A 21,879-nucleotide genomic window follows, 5' to 3' on the forward strand; every position below is an offset into this window, starting at 1 on the left:
TCTATTCTATTCAATAAACAAGACATTTATGACATAAGTCCTTGTGTTAGGGTATACTATTCTATTCTATTCTATTCTATTCTATTCTATTCTATAAACAAAGACATTTATGACATAAGTCTTTGTGTTAGGGTATACTATTCTATTCTATTCTATTCTATTCTATAAACAAAGACATTTATGACATAAGTCCTTGTGTTAGGGTATACTATTCTATTCTATTCTATTCTATAAACAAAGACATTTATGACATAAGTCCTTGTGTTAGGGTATACTATTCTATTCTATTCTATTCTATTCTATAAACAAAGACATTTATGACATAAATTCTTTTGTTAGGGTATACTATTCTATTCTATTCTATTCTATTCTATTCTATTCTATAAACAAAGTCATTTATGACATAAGTTCTTGCGTTAGGGTATACTATTCTATTCTATTCTATTCTATAAACAAAGACATTTATGACATAAGTTCTTGTGTTAGGGTATTCTATTCTATTCTATTCTATTCTATTCTATAAACAAAGACATTTATGACATAAGTCCTTGTGTTAGGGTATACTGTTCTATTCTATTCAATTCTATAAACAAAGACATTTATGACATAAGTCCTTGTGTTAGGGTATAGTATTCTATTCTATTCTATTCTATAAACAAAGACATTTATGACACAAGTTCTTGTGTTAGGGTATACTATTCTATTCTATTCTATTCTATAAACAAAGACATTTATGACATAAGTCCTTGTGTTAGGGTATTCTATTCTATTCTATTCTATAAACAAAGACATTTATGACATAAATTCTTTTGTTAGGGTATACTATTCTATTCTATTCTATTCTATTCTATAAACAAAGACATTTATGACATAAATTCTTTTGTTAGGGTATACTATTCTATTCTATTCTATTCTATTCTATTCTATTCTATAAACAAAGTCATTTATGACATAAGTTCTTGCGTTAGGGTATACTATTCTATTCTATTCTATTCTATAAACAAAGACATTTATGACATAAGTTCTTGTGTTAGGGTATTCTATTCTATTCTATTCTATTCTATTCTATAAACAAAGACATTTATGACATAAGTCCTTGTGTTAGGGTATACTGTTCTATTCTATTCAATTCTATAAACAAAGACATTTATGACATAAGTCCTTGTGTTAGGGTATAGTATTCTATTCTATTCTATTCTATAAACAAAGACATTTATGACACAAGTTCTTGTGTTAGGGTATACTATTCTATTCTATTCTATAAACAAAGACATTTATGACATAAGTCCTTGTGTTAGGGTATTCTATTCTATTCTATTCTATAAACAAAGACATTTATGACATAAGTTCTTGTGTTAGGGTATACTATTCTATTCTATTATATAAACAAAGACATTTATGACATAAGTCCTTGTGTTAGGGTATTCTATTCTATTCTATTCTATAAACAAAGACATTTATGACATAAGTTCTTGTGTTAGGGTATACTATTCTATTCTATTTTATTCTATTCTATTCTATAAACAAGACATTTATGACATAAGTCCTTGTGTTAGGGTGTACTATTCTATTCTATTCTATTCTATTCTATTCTATAAACAAAGTCATTTATGACATAAGTCCTTGTGTTAGGGTATTCTGTTCTATTCTATTCTATTCTATCCTATCCTATTCTATTCTATAAACAAGACATTTATGACATAAGTCCTTGTGTTAGGGTATACTATTCTATTCTATTCTATTCTATTCTATTCTATAAACAAGACATTTATGACATAAGTCCTTGTGTTAGGGTATACTATTCTATTCTATTCTATTAAAAAGATATTTATGGCATAAGTCCTTTGTGTTAGGGTATTCTATTCTATTCTATTCTATAAACAAGACACTTATGACGTAATATATTCACCATCAGCTGTACAAGAATGTTTAGCTACATAAAATACAATAGAATAGAATATGTAATATATGCATATTCTATTCTATTCTATTGTATGTAGCCTATTGTAAGGTCTTATTTTTGTTTTGTTTTCCTAGAAGCTTTGTGTATAGAGAATTACAAAAACCCTGTCAGAATAGAATAGAATGGAATATATGTTCGAGAGAATTATGCACTATACAATTATTAGACTATGTCTGCTGTGTTTTTAGGCTGAGTGGGAATCTGCTTCATGTACAGATTTATATTTTCTTGTTATTGTTAACTAGCTACAAAAAAGTGTGAAAACGTTTTAATATTACACTGAATCCCTGCAATAAAACAGTATAAGTGAAAAAATATTTTGTGGACTTCATAATTTTCTAGGTAATGTCATGGCTCTCACATGAACTATTCATACCATTACAATGATGCTACATCAGTAAGTGATCAGTAGTGTGTCTGCTCGGAAAAAGAAGAGCTAAAAATGTAGTCTTCTGTACATGAATCTGGATTGGCACATGTGGTTTGGCAGACATTGTTCATTATTGAAAGGAATTTTTGGCATCACACTCCCACAGCCCACATGCATCTCAAAATGAGACAATATTAGCAACGGTCTTCACGTTGGTAGAAACGTTGGGGAAGTATGAGTCCTGAAGCCCTGCAATGGAATAATGAGAGTTAAATGCTGCCAAACCCTAGGATTAGCAACCTTCAGATACAACCCAAACTGATCTGTGAGGATGGTAGGAATGGTACAGGGATCGTACAGGAATGGTACGAAGTATACTGATACTCGGAGCTATTGGCCCTCACCCCATCTCATTCTCTATTCCCTAATCATAGTTGAGAATCTGGAGAGACGTATGTCCCTGATTCCTGCCCCCTGTCTCTGAATGCTGATCCCCAGCTGTCCTGAACTCAACACTGCTTGATTTAGTGGGATAAACACTGACAGGGAAATGGTATCTCACTGTCTCTATTAATATGGAAGGTCAGATCATTTCCCAAAAAATAGGGCAGAGTATTTACTTTCCTGTGAGACAAACTACATGTAAAGTACCATGTGCTGCACACTAAAGACATACACTATACATACAACTAATGCTAGGATTCTTTCTTTTTCTTTTATTTATTTATTTTTTTAAAAAAAATCCCTACTGGTGCAGGGAATCACATCAGTATTATATGATATAAGGGCAGGTGGGAGATTCTTTGTCCATTGAGATGACATGGAAGATCGGTCATTCAGTCAGAGGAGACAACCTGGAACATCTGACATGTATAGAGCACTACAAGCCTAGAGCGGAGGCTGGAAAAAGAGACGTGCGCCCCACAACACCTTAAAATAACCAGAACAACCATGCAATCCATATCCACTGTGCTTAGAGGGCCTAGTGTGCCATACAGGCTCAAATAACTCAGGACTTTGCTGCTGTGACTCTCATACAAACAGAAGAACACATTATGGAAACACAGAGTGAATTGTAATAGGTAATAGACAACAACGCATTCAATATTCTATCTCATAAGCATCATATGGATATAAAATGAACAGGAAGAACTTATGAAAGGATTGCTGATGTAATAGTATAGACTTTTCTGTGCTTATTCCAAGACTCCTATTCATACCTCATACCACATACTGAGCATTCTTTCAACATACTTAGTAGTGTTTGACTTTATAGTATACAGTGGTAGGAGAGTAATGACTTGTAGTCCCATGTGATCCATTTCGAGTCTGGTTCCTCTGAAGGTTTCTTCCTCAGGTCTACATTTTCCCTTCCAGTGTTGCCTCTGGCTTGCTAATCTAAATCTGTGTCTGGGTATCTCTAAGGCTGCTTTGTGACACTATCTATTGTTAAAATCGCTATACAACTGAATTGAATTGAAGTAAAGGGCAGACTGGATAATGCCATACAAGCATGTATTGTATTTTAAGTGTATATCAATTAACAAGAATATACACAAATTAATTCTCTATTGTAGCATTAATTCTATTAATTTGACAAGAAACAGAAATTTAGTATAGTAGCTTACAACTGAGCCAATGATGAAAATTCTCACATATGGACTCAATCAGACTCATTTATAGTTACTTGCATTTTTCTTTTCTTTTTGATGCACCCTTCGAGCAACAGCTTATGATTCTTTTTCCAAGAAGTTTATTTTCAGGCTCCAATTGTTCAGTACACATTATGCTGTAGCCCAGCAGGATTTGCTTGTGTGCGTGTGTGTATGTTGGAACACTCTTTTGAAACCCTACCTCTTGGTTAGGAAAGCCCTCCTCTTCCCTTAACCTTACTGTGGAATGAGATTCTATAAATAGTTTCATCTGTGCTGAGGGGAGTTTCAGGAGACGAGAGGGGACACGGTGAAGAGAACTGATGGGGAGCAGTTTGGGTACTATATGATAGATTGAGCACCAAATCATTTGGTGTATGGGTGGGGAGGCTGGGAAACCTTATATGTGGGCAGATGATTTGAGAGAGCATGAACAAAAACTACATCAGCCGGCATAGGAGGAGGAGGAAAAGAGAAAGCTGGGGGGAATTAAATTAGCTCAACCATCCACAGGACCTACACCCCCACTGGGCACATGACACAACTTAGCCTGAAGTACAAGGAGAAGAAAACAGTAAATATCATCTGACTTCAATTTCCTGCCTCATGACTGCACATGGGATCAGTCAGGCTGAAACTACCCTCTCCTTAAATGACTTCTTATCTCAGACTATGGTTACCTCAGTAAACACAAAACAGCAGTCCATGAAAGAGTGAGATATTTGGGTAGAGTGTATCTTTGAGTTGTAGAACTGAAGTCCTCAGTCCTCAGGTTTCTATTCTGATTATTTGGAAAACATTATAAACTCTGGATTAAGCCACTTCCTGTAGGACACAGAGGATAAGTTCTGCAAACACATCCATGCAAATTATAGTGAATTACATAATTCAAGACCCTTGAACTTGTCCACATTTTGTAGCGTTACAACCTGAACCTTAAATGGACTTCATTTAGACCATATGAATCTATAGAAAATAGCCCATAAGAATGAAGTGGGGAGAAAATCGGTATCGATTGCCAAATTACTGAGAAATAAAATCAGTAAACGTTGTGATTGCATACGTATTTACTCTTGTTGCTGTGAAACTTGACTAGTTGCCATCAGAAGTCACACAATTAGTTCAGTGGAGTCCACCAGAGTGTAATTAATGCATCATGTGATCTCAATATAAATACACCGGTTCCTGGAATGCCCCGGAGTTTGTTAGAGAACAAACCTAAACGCACTGCATCATGAAGACGAAGGAGGTTTCGATGCAAATTTAGAACAAGGTTCTGGAAAAGTATCAATTGAGGTTCCCTTATTTAAAAAATGGTCCAAACTTTGAACAACCTCCAGAGTACCATTAAATCTTGGAAATAATATGGCACAACTGTGACTGTGGCTGTGGCTAGACTAAGCTAGCTATCAAAACTCAGTGACTGATTAATGAGGAGATTAGTCAGAGAAGAGGCCAATGGTAACTCAAAATGATGCTACCACCACCATGCTTCACTGTGGGGATGGTTTTCTCTGTGCGATGAGCAGTGTTGAATTTCTGCCAAACATGGTGATTTGTGCAAAGGCCAAATAGTTTGAATCAGCCCAGCATTTTGGAGTGTCTGAGCTATGGTTTTCTTGTGATCGACTTCTCCTATCTAAGCTGTTGATCTCCCCAGCTCCTTCAGAGTTACCCTTAGCCAATAGATTCCTTCTCTGAATTATGATCTCTTAACCTGGTCACTGGATGTAGTCCCAATTCCATTTTTTCTCTGGCTCCTTCCAGGAACAGGTGTAATACAGGTTTAATTACACATAGTTCAACTCCATACAACTACTTATGTGACTTCTGATGGCAACTGGTTGAACAGAACTAATATTAGGAGCAAGGGTGAATATTTATGCAGTCATTTTTTTTTGTTTGTTTATTTTATTTATGAATAATTATGAGCAGTATAATTATTTTTGCTTCCTCGTTTTGTTATGGGCTATTTTGTATAGATTCATGACATGTAATCCAAAATAAGTCCATTTCAGTTCCATGCTGTAACTACAAAATGTATAAAAGTTCAAGGGGTAAATATATATGCAAGGCATAAGTATAGAAACAATATGTACATGTGTTTGATCCTTCATTCTTCATCTTGAATACACCCTTCCAGTGGACAAGGACATCTGTAAAAGCAGCTTGCGCTGGTGTTTCACGAGGATTTTGAGAGGAGATTCCAATTTCATCTCCAAAACATAACTTACTGATCATGGATAAGTGTTAATTGATTGTTGCCAAGCTGTATGGCCTCAGTGAGAGGAGGCATGGAATATATCCATCTTGTCCACATGAAACTGGGTGGCTGGTAATAAATTAAGCCCTCAGTTGACAAGTGAGTGGCATACCGACTGCACGCTTTCATTTGCCCATCTGTTGCTTTGATGATGAAAAGACTTCCCAGACTCATATAATCCTAAATGCCATCTTTCATCACTTCATCTTCTTCTTCTTCTTCCACCAGGAAACCTTGTACCATTTGCTGGTTCCACATAGACACGCTAGGACTGTTCCCAAGAGACAGATCTGAACTGCTTATTCTTGCATCAGCAAGCACTGCTTCAATAGAAATCCAATAGATGTGCTTGTCTGCAGCTCATGTCCAAGGAGAAAGGCCTTTCACTGCCAGAAATAACACGGTTTCTTAAATGGTATGGGAATTAGGGATTCACAGGGTAGTACACTTGCTTCGTTGGGGAAAAACGAGAAGGAAGGTAATTGGGATGGTGAGAATAGAATACAGCAAATGAGGAGAGTCATGAAAGATGGAAAGGTGTAGTCCCAGAAACCCTATCAGCAGTTGGCCTGGAGTGAATCCCTCACACAGTTCTCAAAAAAGGACAGGGTGAGACAGAGGGTCAGGTGGAGAGAGATAGAATGGCAGAGATAAACAGTTTTGGTGATGTACAGGAGGTGACAGTGAGAGTTAACGATATGTGGATAAGAGTTGAAAGGGTTAAATGTTAAAAAAGGAGTTATATGAAATGTGTGAGGCCCTTTTGACATTTCACCTCCATTAAATAACTTTTATACTCCCTACACTAGAGAAACCCAACACTAGGCCTCGCTATACTACATTATACATGTGTGTCTAACACAGTGATCTAAAACAGTCAGCACTGAACCCATCTCTTATCAGACATGCCAGAAATGATCTCCAAATGACAAGGAGGTAACACACTACTAAGTAGTTCGTAAAGCAATAATATACACCAGACTGGGTAAAAATGCAAGTAAATAACAAGAGAGAACATTTTATTACAATATAATTAGCAGTGGAGAACATGAATTCTCTCGAGTTGAATTCCATAAACATTTGCCAGATGTTTGTTCTCCAGCATCTTCATGAGTATACATTTGCTTAAAATCAAAGCGCTAATGACTGTAAAGACAGACCCAAGACATTCTAGAGGCCATTCCCCTTGATTTGTATAAATATGTTCCATAAAAAAGACGAACTTTCTGTCCTTGTTCTTCAGCCCATCACCCTCACTTGCCAGTAGTTATTTATTATTGCATTCTTCAGGACTCGTATTACATAAAATGCTTACAGTAAAAGTGCTGCAGTCAATTTACATGCTTCAGCCATTGCCTTATTGAATTTGCAGTACTTTGCTGCTAAAAAGCACTACTCATGTGCTAAAACGAGTTATTACACTTAAGTGAGTACAAACAGGAACATAATCAGCAACTGTTCCTAAGTTCAGAATATAATGTAGAATGATTACATTATATATTAAGGAACAACTACTGGCATGGATGCCCAAACCAGACTACAATGATAGGCCTTAAAAGGACACAGGATTGAAGAGGGTGTGTGTGTGTGTGCGAGGGTGTGCAAGTGGGCTTTATCTGTGGTAATACTGAACGGTATATTTATAGCTCGTCTAGATAAAGAGTGCCTGTTCGTACTCCACCACCTCAATTAGCCGCCCCATAGGTGGGGTAATTCAATCAGGATCGCCTAGAGCACGGTACCACAGACACGCTGCTCAGTCCAGCCAGACTCAGCACACAGAAAGGCTGCTCATTCTCTAAGGTAAGGACTACACCTCACACAGGTATTCTGCTAACCCTAAGATTAACACACTATGGTTAACTGGAAAGATTACTCAAATACCAAAGATAGCTGTGAAAAGAATAATATTCCTTCTCACTTTCTCTTTCCCTAACCCAGTACTAACTCTGCCAGTAGAGGATCTTTATTACAGTCCACTTTCCAAAACAGAAAAAAAAAAAAAAAAAAAAAAAAGAAACTCGTTAACATGAAATAGAAACCAGAAGCCAAAAGGAGCAATAGGTTGAATGATCATCAGATAGACCAGCATGGTATATGAATCAGAACATTCTGGAAAATTCATCTTCCTGTCATTAGTCTCATATTACCTCCACTACTCTCCTTTCCATCTGTGTAGTAAAAACGTATTTAAGGAAAACACAGCAGATATTAGCACACACACACACACACACACACACACACACACACACACACACACAAATCCCACTGACATGCGTCATGTGTCATGTAAATCTTACACAGAGAAGCATCTGGTTGAATGAAGCAGCTTTTTTTCTGCCCTATTTTGGAATGATGTAAGATTTAATAAAAAGTAAAGCCATTAAAAGCCAGATGATTTACTCAATGTAATTGCTTATCCTTTTTAAGTCAAACAGTGTTTTTTTTTCTTTCTCTCATCTTCATTCTTTCTTGAGATCGAATTGCATTTGGAATGCACTAAACATACCCGTTTATTTATTTGCGAAGGTCCAGGACAGAATGGGTGTTCTCGACTATGGTACAATAACATCTGTAACGAAAAGGAACTACGATTTTATAGGGTATTTGGTCATGGAAATAACTCGCATTGAATTATTATGCGTGTGGCCTAGGCAGGGTGGGATGTACGGAGTTTAAATTTATAACCCTAAACAGATTTTCCGACTCGTCTAGCTTGTGGGGAACCCTTAAAAGTTCTTTGAGGATTCTACAGCAGAGGGTTTCCCTATCAAAATTGGTTCTATGTATAATATCATGTAATTATGAGGTGCATAGTTGGACAGTGGGCTGCTATAATGTTAACAGGCTGTCACTGGGATTGTATGCGACACTCTACGCTATAGAAACAAGGCTCACTTTGCTAAATATATGGCTAGATATGAGGAGTGGATAAGTGGGCTGTGATCATGTCTGATTCTCATGGGAGAGCTGCCCACCTGTCTCGTTAAACGTCTCAGAAAGCTTTTAGCATCCACCACAGGGCTCTGCCTTTGTGCGATAGGGTTCTGTGACCATGGCCACAAAGTTACTAAACATAGCCAGAGATAGTGAAAGGCTGGGAGATTAAGGGAACACATGGTGCCAAAGATGAACTGACAAAAAGGTCTTGGGGTCAGTATGCTAGTGCCAATCACTAGGTGACCAAATGTTGTATATTAATAGAAATATTTACATCACTCATGATATAACTCAAAAGCAGATGTTTGGGATATTGTATCGTTCTCAGGATGCCATTTTGAGGAGGTTACTTATTGGATTGGTTTTCGTCGGATTTATTTTTGTTAAAAAAAAAAAAAATTGACCGTTAATCATTAGACAAATCAAAGTGAAAACACACAGATAGAAGGAGAAAGGAGTCACATGGAGATTCATGAAAGAGAATCAGAAAAAGAGAGGAGAGCAGTCAGGACCAGTAGACGTGCCTTTTAATAGACTGAAGAGGAATTAGGTAACGTGATATCCCTCGAGATTACAGGGAATAGATGGATCATGATGAAAGGACAGAGATAAAAAAGATATGCTGGACTGTAATTGCTCCTTAATATTAAAAAAAAAACAACAACAACATTGTGCTCATTCGTAATACGTCAGTTGTAACAAATATAAGGACTTTTTGTTTTGGCCTGCAGTGACTCCTATGGTTTGATAACTTGCTGGATGACAGCAATTAATAGACATTATTACATTGTTTGGGCATTTATGGTATAATAATTCAACTTCTAATGTAGTTCTGCCAAATCAGGTTTAAAACCAGCATCACGTTACAGCTAGGATCAAAGACATAACTCTACTTTAACAGCGGTATAACATTACAAAACAGTGCACAGCAGCATTCGTGGTCTGGGTAATGTTTTATTTATGGAACTAGAGGAATTTTTATTTTATCGAGCAAATGAAATCACACACACACACAGGAAAAAATACAAAGGAAAAAGCAGGCTAGAGGAAAACAAAGATCACACTGGAATCTCAGTTGATGTGTTTCCATCAAAACTTAAAGACACGAGCGTCTTGAATAATCCCTGGCTCAGTACTTTTCCCAGGCTTTATTAATTCTAAGCCAAAGATTTCAATGTGTAGGAAGGTAGCTAGAGAGAAAGGAAATGTGATAAAATGACATGCATGCTACTCTAATTAAACAAAGGCAACAGACCAATAGAAAAACAATGATATCATGTCTTGGAAGAAGACCAAAAGCTTGGAGAGCAGGGGGAAAAAAGTACAAATACCAAGTGAGAAATTGAAAAGAATTAAAAAAAAAAAAAAAAAAAAAAAAAAAAGTGAGAGGAGGAGCAGCGAGAGAAACTGTCGATGAGAAAAGAAAACTGAAAGAGGGCGTTTAAGTAAGAGGGCATACTTCTCCCATTTTCCTCAATTTGCTGCCTTATATGGTCAAACTGTGGAAGGGGATTTGGTAGAGAAATGCAGCTCGGGCAGCACACGGTTTCAGTCAGCCTCATGCTGTAAAAGAGCAGAGGACAGAGGAGCAGGGTGGATGTGTGTGAGAGTCACAGACTGGACACACACACACACACACACACACACACACACACAGCAGGACAGTGAGGACAGCTGGCAGTGTGTGAGATGCGTTATGGCGTCACAGGGCTCATGGCAGGGATAAGCAGAGGAGCTTAACACAGCCAGGAACGAGAGAGTTGCAGATGTGAGTACCCGCTATTCCAGTGTGCCAACATTCTCCATCACTCACTTTATCACTGCCATTGCCTGCGACGTGAACAGTGGCATTAGCTTATATTGGAAAGGTTTTTCAACAGAACTTAAGATCTATTTTTAGTGCTTTCAGACCATTTTGAAATGCAAATTTTACTGTAACTGTTTAGCAAGTTTTCCTTTTCATATGATCCACGTACAGAGTGATAGCTGATATACAAAAATAACAGAACCCTTGATCAGATTAGGTATTAACAGCCCACTTGACTACACGCACATCGTGTATTCTGATCATTTACAGCTGTAGCTGGGATTATGGCGTACGCATACGTATGCATGGTTCTGTTTTAGCACCACGTTTTATTTGTATTTTTTTTGTGGGAAACAAGAATTGAGGTTTCTCACAGGCTAATCTATCTAAGATAGGACTGATGGCCAGACCAATAAACCTCCATGCTTATGTGACTATCTAATCTCATGACCGTGATAGTGTGATATTGAGGTGGAAAGGGGGCAGAATATGTTGATCACATGACTTCTCTCTCTCTCATTTGTCTGAAGGACGAACGATGACGGAGCGCTACGACTGTCACTACTGTAAGGAGTCCCTGTTTGGGAAAAAGTATGTCCTGCGGGAGGAGAACCCTTACTGTGTAAAGTGCTATGAGAGCCTGTACTCCAACACCTGTGAGGAGTGCAAGAAGCCTATAGGTTGCAACAGCAGGGTAATTCAATGCCTAAATCCACTTTAATTAGAGATCTAATGTACTGTACAGTACATACAGCTGCACATTGCTGTAGACTGCACTCTTAAGGGTTCTTCACTTGCTAAAAAACAAAATCGCTCTACATAGAACCTTCTTCGATAATGAAACACTATTTTGTAACGCTAAGTCTACACAGAACCTTTTAAGTTTAATGATGCTATCTCTTTGTATAAATGACAAACACAATGCATTCAATTAGCCTATTACTGACTGCATCAGTGTCTTGTGGGGGAAATTCCCAACGCTACAAACTCTTCTGTAACTGAATATCTACAGGACTTGTCATATAAGGACCGCCACTGGCATGAGGACTGTTTCCATTGCTTCCAGTGTAAGCGCTCGCTGGTGGACAAACCGTTCTCCACCAAGGACGAGCAGCTGCTCTGTACCGAGTGCTACTCCAATGAGTATTCCTCCAAGTGTCACGACTGCAAGAAGACCATCATGCCTGGTGAGAGAACTCGATGTGGGAATAACACAGCCTACGGTCTGGCTTTACTTTGACTTAGCAAATACTTTTCTCTTTCAGAAAATACAGACACCCCAAAAGAACACCCTCACAATATGTTCTCTATTGCAGTCTGATAAATGACTGTTTTCCAGACTGGGCAAACAGCCTAGCTCTTTGGGAGTATAAAACCGTTCTTCTGTAGAAATAAATAGATCACTTTAAAACAACACGTTACACTCTCCTCTCGCCACTGGGAGAAAAAAAAAAAATTTGGCTGGATAATATACACAACAGATCACATCCTGATCTTTAACTCCTGCCACAGTGGGTAATGAGAGTAACAGTTGATAACGTGACTTATTAGTACACTGTTAGTACTTAAAAGGCTTGGCTTGTGGAATCGTGTATAAAACAGAGGGTTCGATGAAGATTTAATTTAGGAAACCTTCTGGAACCTTTAACTGTCAAAAGAGCTCTTAAGGAAACCTTCTCCGCTAATAGTGTAGACACTGTTAACAAAACAGCTTCAGAATGATCATGAATACCATAAAGCTGGTATTAATTAAGATGGTGCTTCATGAAGTTCTTTTTAGTACTTAAAAGTAATCCACTCACTCGGAGAAGGATCTCAAATCCATGGCCTAAAAATCTATCCAGCAATGAAGCTTTGTCCTCCCTGTGTATGACCAATTGCACTTGGCACTGGGGATTGTTAGGGTTTCTTTCTAAACTATTCATGCTTTAAAAGATAAATTGCTTAATGTGCTCTAGTGCCTTCACAGTCTTCTCCAATAATTAAAAAAACATATTGCCATATTGCATTTAAAATCTGCTGACCATGAATCACATGAACACACATCAAGCGGGGAATGCATTGGAATATATAAACGTGTATAAAAGCACACACATGAGCACATATCCATTCCTGAACCTGTATCTCTTTCGCAGGTTCCAGGAAGATGGAGCATAAGGGCAACAGCTGGCATGAGACCTGCTTCACCTGCAAGCGCTGCCAGCAGCCCATTGGTACCAAGAGCTTCATCCCCAAGGACAACAACAACTATTGCGTGCCCTGCTATGAGAAGCAGTTTGCTATGCAGTGTGTGCACTGCAAGAAGGTAGTCTGTTTTTAAACATGGTTATTTGGTAAAACATCTACTCCAGAAAAACGGTGGGTTCTTTACGGCGTGGGGAATTTTGCTGCTATGGTTTGAATCCAATGCAAATCAATGATCATCTACAGTATATCCAATGATGAAACATTTCTATCCTGATGGGAGTGTCCTCATCCACAATGAAAGAAGGTTGACTGAATGGTTTGATGAGTATAAAGTGATGTAAATCACATGATATGGGCTTCACACTCACCAGATCTCAACCCAATTGAACATCTATGGGGGATTTTTTTTTTTAACTGAGATGCTAGCTCTCTCCACCACCACCACCACCATCATCATCATCATCATCAAAACAGTAATTGAGGAAATATCTTTTGGAAGATTGGCATTCCAGAGACTTGTAGGAGCAGTTCTGACAATGGCCCAACCATTTATTAGCATGATTCAAGGTGGTTTTTCATTTAAATTTGTCACTTGTCTGTACGGGTGATAATACACCTCGAAAGCTGTGAATTCTGGGAATACCTCCAAGCAACAGTGATGACAGTGTGTGTCTGAAATAAGCATTTTGATTTACAATCTTGCACAAGCAGAGAATAGGTTGGACGCTTACTGAGATTCTCATGAATGCAAATGGAATTTTTTTCTCTCTAGCCCATCACCACTGGAGGCGTGACCTATCATGACCAGCCGTGGCACAAGGACTGCTTCCTGTGCACCGGCTGCAAGCAGCAGCTCTCTGGGCAGCGCTTCACGTCTCGTGATGACTTTGCCTACTGCCTCAACTGCTTCTGTAACCTGTACGCCAAGAAGTGTGCCTCCTGCACTTCTCCAATCAGTGGTACGCATGCAGCGGCTTTCTGCAACCACAAGGGAATGACAAATAGATTAGATGTGAAATTTCATATCTGTTAGAATAAATACTGACCAACGTTAAAAAAAAAAAAAAAAAAAAAAAAGATCAGGTGTGAAAATGTTCAGATGTTCACAAATGCCTTTGTTTTAGGGCTTGGAGGGAGCAAGTATATCTCGTTTGAGGAGCGCCAGTGGCACAACGACTGTTTCAACTGCAAGAAGTGCTCGGTATCTCTCGTGGGCCGAGGCTTCCTGACTGAGAGAGATGACATCCTGTGCCCCGAGTGTGGCAAAGACATCTAAGAACTCATATAAGTAGAGAAACAAAAAACTAAAGCATAGCAGCATGGGAAATCCTGATACACTTATATAAACTCTAGTCATAGCCATGGATTTTAGCACCACTGATTATAAAGGTGTATTATGTTAGAACAGGCAAATGAACTTTATCCTTTATCCTCAACAACAGCTTCAGCACTCGAGTTGTGAATACGATAAAATTTCACCAGATATATTTTTACCTACATGTTTATTTCCTTTACGGCATGAGAAAGAAGAGCTACAGAATAAAGAGTAATAACAATCCAGAAAAATATTAGCTTTTGAACTTTAAAAAATAAAGATTATGATTATGTTGCATATTAACACACTAACCAATTTAAAATGAACTCTTGATAGTGCGCCTTTATGAGTTCCTAGTTTTCCACGATCATCTAATACATTGCAATAAATAAAATAAAGAGCAATAAGATTCTGCCTGGAATTATATCTGTGAAGATTTCTCAATAATGCTTGTCCTTATCAAAGATTGTACAGTACTGCGCGAAGGTTTTAGGCTCATGCAAAGAAATGCTGTAGAGCAAAGATGCCTTCAAAAATCATGAAATTTAATGTTTTTACATTTTTAAAATAATACCGTAAAGTGCAGTAAACAGAAGTAAATGAAACAAAGTCAATATTTGGTGAGAATTTTTTTTAAAAAAGTAGTCTCCGGTACAATTTTTGCAGTTTTATAAGGAAATGAGCTGGAAGTTTTATTGAGCATCTCGCAGAACCAGACACGGTTCTTCTGGAGACTTTGACTGTCGCACTCGCTTCTTATTTTATCAGCAAAACCCAGCAGCCTTCATTGTGTTTTTTTTTTTTTTTGTCTGAAAAGTGTCTCATCACTTAATCTGCTGCTTTCTTTACTGACATACAAACACTTTTCTGTAACATTTGATTTTGTGCTAGAAATCTAATGTCTGGGAAGCTAAAATGTTTTTGATCTGACTCGATAATGTAGAAGTCATCAAATAAAAAAAAAATCTATAATAATGTTTGTACTAAAAAAAAAAAAAAATAATAATAATAAGAAGAAGGTGCCTAAAACTTTTGCACAGTACTGTATACATCAAAATATAAAACTTATTAAAACCTTTAAGTATTTTTCTGGTGTCCCATTCTGAAAAAAACAAACAAACAGTTTCCAAAACACATGACTCACCAACATCTTAGTGATAGTGACTTATTGCAGAAAAAGAAAGTCAACTCCTTGCCTCAGCGAGTTAAAGAGAAAGCGCCCTCTAGAGTTCCATGTGGGAAGCACTGGACTGACAAATAAGGAAAAGAATCCATGTGCCGTTTTTATCTCCCAGCTAAACCAAATAAAATCTACTTGGTGGAATATTTTTTTTTTTTTTACGCATGTCAAATGCATTCACATGTCAAGGTAAATTTAATTTCAATCCTTGTGCACACATTCAACTGAGAATTCACAACCTTTGTGTTGTCTCTGAATTCACAACGGTGTCTATTTCTGAACTGATGACCGCTATCTCTGAACAGAGCAGCATAGATCTCCTGCCCAAACTGACATTCCAGCATAAAATGTGTAGAAAATTTAATGAAATGGGAAAGCAGACTTGCTTGAGAGTTGTTATGGATATGAATTTGATGGGCTGTACAGTATAATTAGAACGATGTAAAGAACAGATCATTATTTATTCAAGTCAAAAGGACAATTTTTTTTTTTTTTTTTACAGTGTTTCAAAGAGAAAGCCGTTCTCGTTGTCTTTTAGAACCGCACATAAAACACCGGGCAAAAGATGCTCATGAGGAAAGTCTTTTAACACTCTTTTGGCACGTCTAGGAGGACCTCGGGAAGCGTGTGGGACAGCGGAACAGCGGACATCCAAATTCAGATGCACGAGCTCGTGATCCCTTTTATGGCCTCTTCTGCCACAGGACACATGGCAGAGCGAGACACACCCGTCAGATATCGCTGAAAGGCACTTCTTCCTGTTAGCACTTCTGATAGGCTGACAGAAATCATGGCCATGTGACATGCTGAATCTTCTTTTTCACCTCAGGTGACTTGAGCTCCTATGTGAAAGCAAACAGTCGTTCATCATAACACAGTAAAAACACAAATTCATCCCACAGCCATGGCTGTATACATTCAAAGAGAATATTACAGAAGCATGATAAGAATGGGGGAAAAACAATTGTACTGTATTTATCCATCAGCATCTTATGTCTCCACACATCTCTGTCAACAGTTAAAAGCTAGTCAACAAAGTCTATCGATCTAAAATACAGAGCAGAGGATGAAATCGGTCACCTCTGATCATTTCTGATGAGTGTATTTTAAGAAGGGGAAGCCTTTATTCGGTACATATACATCACGGCAGAGTGAAATTCTTCTCTTTTGTTAGGAAGTTAATGCCAGAGCGGACGGTCAGCCATGATACGGTGCCCCTGGAGCAGAGAGTGTTAAAGGCCTTGCTCAAGGGCCCAACAAAAGCAGTACTGCGGCATAAACTCCCAAGCTTCTGATCAGTAACCCAGAGCTTTAACTGTTTCATTAACTAGCTGCGTTTTCTGCGTATTCTATTATATAGTATGTGTATTTTATTCGAACACATGAGCCACATTAGGTTAGGGTTAGCATGCTAGACAAACCGCATAATAATAATAAATATAATTCCACACTGGCTGAGAGGATGAGTAGACATCCTGTATGACTCACTCTGGCCTCATACATCAGAGTTTAAAATAAAAAGAGAAACCCCCCAAGATTCCATCATGAGTTCTCTAGTTCAACAACTTTATAACTGGGTAAAGATGCAAATTCCACAACGGGGAGAAATCAGCTTTCGTTTACTATCTCTCTACCAAATTAGACAACAAATAAATGCCTGACCTGCTCAGCGTGAAAAGGGCTAAAACGTTGGATTTTTTTTTTTTTCATTTTCAGTATAATATCTTTCATGCTCTCATTCCTGTTTACTTCGTTTACACTCTCATGAACCATTTTCTGATTGGTTGTGGCTCCTGCCAGGCGTTTGACGTACGTAAATGAGCTGGTGTATCATGCATGCGTACAAATTTACGACAGCGCTGACGGTGAATAGGACGACTCACAGCAGCTCAGAAACATCATAGTATACCGGGGGGGAAAAAATCCTACACACTATAGCTTTAATCTCTGCACTGCAAGCGTTGTAGTAGCAGTCTATTTCCCGGAGTTTGTTCATTAAGGCTCTGTAATATGTTATGTATATACACACACACAGTGGCCACTTTATTAGGAACATTGTACTAATACTGGGTTGGGCTGTCTTCGATTATACCAACACCACCAGCCTGGACTGTTGACGAGGCAGATTGGGATTCATGCTGTTGATGCAAAATTCCAACCCAGCCATCTCCAAATTGAGATTAATCAGACCACCAACGTGTTCCCAATCTTCAGCTGTCCATTTCCAGTCAGTCTGTGCTCACTGTAGCCTCAGATTGTGATACAAAAAATAAATAATGTATGTGAACATTAACAGAACATGCTGCCACGTTTAGCTGATTGGATAATTGAAGAGTGTTCCTAATAAAATGGCCAGTGAGGCAAGTATCCAGGTTCTGATTAGTTGAACCGGTTTATAAAGTGCTATAATGAGCACTGTAACTAAAGCACATTAGTGGAGATGTTCTGACTGTACTCACAGGGCTTTCAGGAACTCCTGAGCTTGTTGCTCCTCGCTTTAGCTTTGTGCTCATGCAGTCGGACCGTAATGAAGATGGAGCCGAGGAGCTATTCATGCTGCCGTTTCCTGTAGGACTCCTGGCACTTCCTGCTGAGGCCCAGGAGGAAGATGAGTTTGTGGAGGACCCTGAAAGTTTACGTATAGGGTTACTAATATTGATGCTGGAAGGTGGGGACTTTAAGCGATCTGTAGGAGGTAAATCATCCACTCTCTTTAGCTTAATGCTGCCAGTTTTGGTGGAGCTGCCATCGAACACGATCAAGGGCCGCTTCCTGCCACTATCTCCGCTCGAGCTGGTTGTAAACAAAAGATCAAAACAAAAAGGCCATGTGTTAAGAGGAAATACAGGGAAGGTTTATACACTGTTTCACATGAGTATTAATAACATGACAAACTTCCTGGATTTGGTCACCTGTGTGCAGTGGTCGGGCTCTTGCGTGGATTTGTTTTCTCCACTCTTTTCCCCCACCTGTTATTGGGGAGTTCTCGCTGTGGTAGTGGGATAACATGCTGGATATACAACTCTGTGAGGTGGTCAGGGTCTTCACTGTCTTCTGTCTTTATCTTTTTCTGGAAAAGGAATTTCAGAAGGTGGTAATTCACTTAACTGAATGTCTTGTATAATAAACATTGTATTTAAATGTTTTTTAAAATAAAAATCAAACCAACATTAGCAACCTGCAATCACAATCACTGGAACGTATATAACGGTGATGATGTACCAATCTTGTGCTGAATATCAAGATCAATCAATACCGTCCTGAAGACCTTCCCCATGTCAGAAAACAACCGTTACACCCTTACATCTGACTGTTACAAAGTGCTGACACTGGAGACTCCTTCCAACAAAAAAAAAAAGCTAAATAAACATCTCCTCAGGAAAAACTTCAACTGCACAAATGTATATGTCTATGTCAAACACATTGAGTGTTTTAAATCAATTTATGTTGAGCAAGGGTTCTCAAACCTGTCCTGGAGGACACATTTTGTATGTCTGTCTTATTTGACACACCCTATTCAGGTCTTGCAGTCTGTACTAACGTGCTGATGAGTTGAATCAGATGTTAGATTAGGGAGACATTGAAAATATGCAGTGCTGGAGGTCCTCCAGGACAGGTTTGAGAAGCACTGATGTAGAGAGCCAGATTAGGAATCCCAGTATAAAGTGCTCCTATACAAACAATAACGTATTTATGCTGCCTTCAAGTCCACCACCAATACTCATAATTACAACTCTGGAACTAATATTTTTCCATGAGCCTCGACTGTCCTAATTGGGGCCGTGTCAATAAAGCAACAGTGGCCTCCAAAATGAAAGTAACATCTACAGTAGACGATAAGATAAACTTTATTTATCCCACACTGGAGAAATTCCCTCGGTACAGCAGCTCAATTACACAAAACACAGTGAAAAGCTAATTTATCCACCTTAACAGTTCAGTTCTTTATGTTCTTTTGGCACAAAAAAAGAAAACAATAGACGTTTTCGCAAGCCCTCCGTTATTATTATTATTTTCAACCAAAACCACCCGAACACACGTCGTAATTACCATTTCCGAACTAGTTACGCATGAATTTCCGAGGAGAACTTGAAGGCAGCATTGGAGCGCAAGCATTTTAATGTAAAATGGCTTCTAAACTCTGATTGGCTGAGCCGCGTTCGAAGTCGTTGTAAAACCCTTGCTATGCTCACACCTGTGACCGCATCACCATAAATGAATGATGTATTAATGCGCCCCGTTTTAAACCATTACAACGGTTCCTCTAAAGCCTGTAGTGTCCACGCTATGCCCTAATGCTTGCCCGTTAAGTTGCTTAGCAACCAGATCTTACTGTTCATTTACTACACTACGTGGCGGAAGAAGAATCATTGTTATTTAGTGCGAATTTTTATAAACAATAAACTAAAATATTTATAGAACATTAGGTTTTTACAATCATTGTTTTGGCACCGTTTCATAAGAGCAATACTATTAAACCAAGTCGGTTACTAGTATCGCTTTTAATAAATAAACAAACTGAGCTTAGCTTTGGCTAATCGACAGCTTGGTTAGTGATCTACAGGAGACATGTACACTTTTATCTAACCTCGTGTAAGACGAGTTTGAGAAAATCCCGAGACAGAAGTTCGGGGTGCAGCAACAAGTCTGTTTCTGAGACGTCTCCATCAGAATTTCTCATTTTTTCGTCCCGTCTATTCCTGCAGGATGCCATTTCTACTTCCGGAGAAACACGGAAGTGTCCCCCCTCCCCCTCCTTTTTTTTTTTTTTTTTTTTTTTTTTTTTTTTTTTTTTTTAAATAACTATTACCTGAGCGCCTCCGACTGGTCTGGTGGAAAACCCTTTGTATTTTGTCTTCTGGGAGACATGTAACTATGTTATCGAAGGGCAGTACTAAATGAAAAAAAAAAAGATCTTTAAACAAAATAATAACAACTTACACTGATCATCCTGTTCAAAAGTTTACACCCCCCTGGCTCTTAATGTATCGTGTTACCTTCTTGAGCATCAGTGAATGTTTGCACCTTATGTAATAGTCGTGTACGAGTCCCTCAGTTGTCCTCACTGTGAAAAGATGGATCTCAACATCATATAGCTGCTGTTAGAAAGGGCTCAAATATGCAGAAGATGCTGGAAAAGCAAAGAATCTGCAGGACCTGGAGGATTTTTCTGAAGAACAGTGGGCAGTTTAACTGCTCAGGACAAACAAGGGACTCATTTACAACTATCACAAAACATAAACACAGTCGTGGATCATCCAGGTAACAACACAGTATTAATAATCAAGGGCATGTAAAATTTTGAACATGGTCATTTTTATAAATTCAGCTATTATTGTGTCTTGTGGACTATATGTAAACACCTGTTATGTGAAATAGCTTATTCAGGACAGAACTAAATAAAAAACAACATGGGATTTTTATGATCCATCTTATTTTGTTAACAGTATTAAGATTTATCAGATTCTACAGGGGTATTCAAACTTTCAGGCACAGCTTATATATATATATATATATATATATATATATATATATACACACACACACACACACACACACACACACACACACACTGCAGTCGGAGGCTATATTCAGATGCATATTAAATTAAATTTGTTCCTAAACACCTACTGATTAAACTGCGACAATAAGACCAAAAGTAGAACACAAGCCTATGAATCTGACCATATGTTTAGACTTATAAATATTACACAGCAGAACTTTAGACAATTTTACATAACATTACAGTGGTGCTTGAATGTTTTTGTCTCATTTATTTAATTGGGTTATCTTTGTCTACTTTTAGAACCTGTGTGAAAATCTGATGATGGTTTAGGCCATATTTATGCAGATATATAGAACATTCTAAATGGTTCACAAACTTTTAAGCACCACTGAATAGGTAGTAACAGTATCCTTTCTAATGCAGACAGCCATTAATTAGAGGGGGAAATCAAAATAATTAAGATAGAAATCAGATGGCATTCAGTACCTTGAAGATTGTCAGTAATTTCAGTACTTACTGACCTTTTAGCAGAGTTCATACATCTTCAGTAACCTCTTTGTCATGGTCAGTGTTCAGGTCGAATCAGAGCCAGGAACACTGGGCAAAAGGTGGGAATATCTACCAGAAGGGATGCCAGTCCAATACAGGGCGCTATGCACGCACACATGCGAACACACACACACACACACACACACA

The 21,879-nt window shown here is 38.1% G+C and overlaps 2 protein-coding genes across 2 annotated transcripts; one reads left to right on the top strand and one right to left on the bottom strand.

The window, feature by feature from the left end:
- The first annotated feature begins 10,743 nt into the window (after window positions 1–10,743).
- On the top strand, window positions 10,744–14,918 carry fhl2a (four and a half LIM domains 2a). The gene is made up of 6 exons (XM_053627489.1): window positions 10,744–10,956; window positions 11,526–11,689; window positions 12,008–12,182; window positions 13,131–13,300; window positions 13,955–14,141; window positions 14,307–14,918. Exons 2-6 carry the CDS (start codon window positions 11,534–11,536, stop codon window positions 14,456–14,458), a joined length of 840 nt encoding a protein of 279 aa, XP_053483464.1. The 5' UTR covers window positions 10,744–10,956; window positions 11,526–11,533; the 3' UTR covers window positions 14,459–14,918.
- A 1,201-nt stretch (window positions 14,919–16,119) lies between these two features.
- On the bottom strand, window positions 16,120–20,429 carry c6h2orf49 (chromosome 6 C2orf49 homolog). Its single transcript, XM_053627490.1, has 4 exons — window positions 20,266–20,429; window positions 18,590–18,747; window positions 18,137–18,470; window positions 16,120–16,519 (listed from the first exon to the last, which is right to left on the bottom strand). Exons 1-4 carry the CDS (start codon window positions 20,389–20,391, stop codon window positions 16,466–16,468), a joined length of 672 nt encoding a protein of 223 aa, XP_053483465.1. The 5' UTR covers window positions 20,392–20,429; the 3' UTR covers window positions 16,120–16,465.
- Between the last annotated feature and the right edge of the window lie 1,450 nt (window positions 20,430–21,879).

Source organism: Ictalurus furcatus, chromosome 6 (assembly GCF_023375685.1).
Source record: "Ictalurus furcatus strain D&B chromosome 6, Billie_1.0, whole genome shotgun sequence".
NCBI lineage: Eukaryota > Metazoa > Chordata > Actinopteri > Siluriformes > Ictaluridae > Ictalurus > Ictalurus furcatus.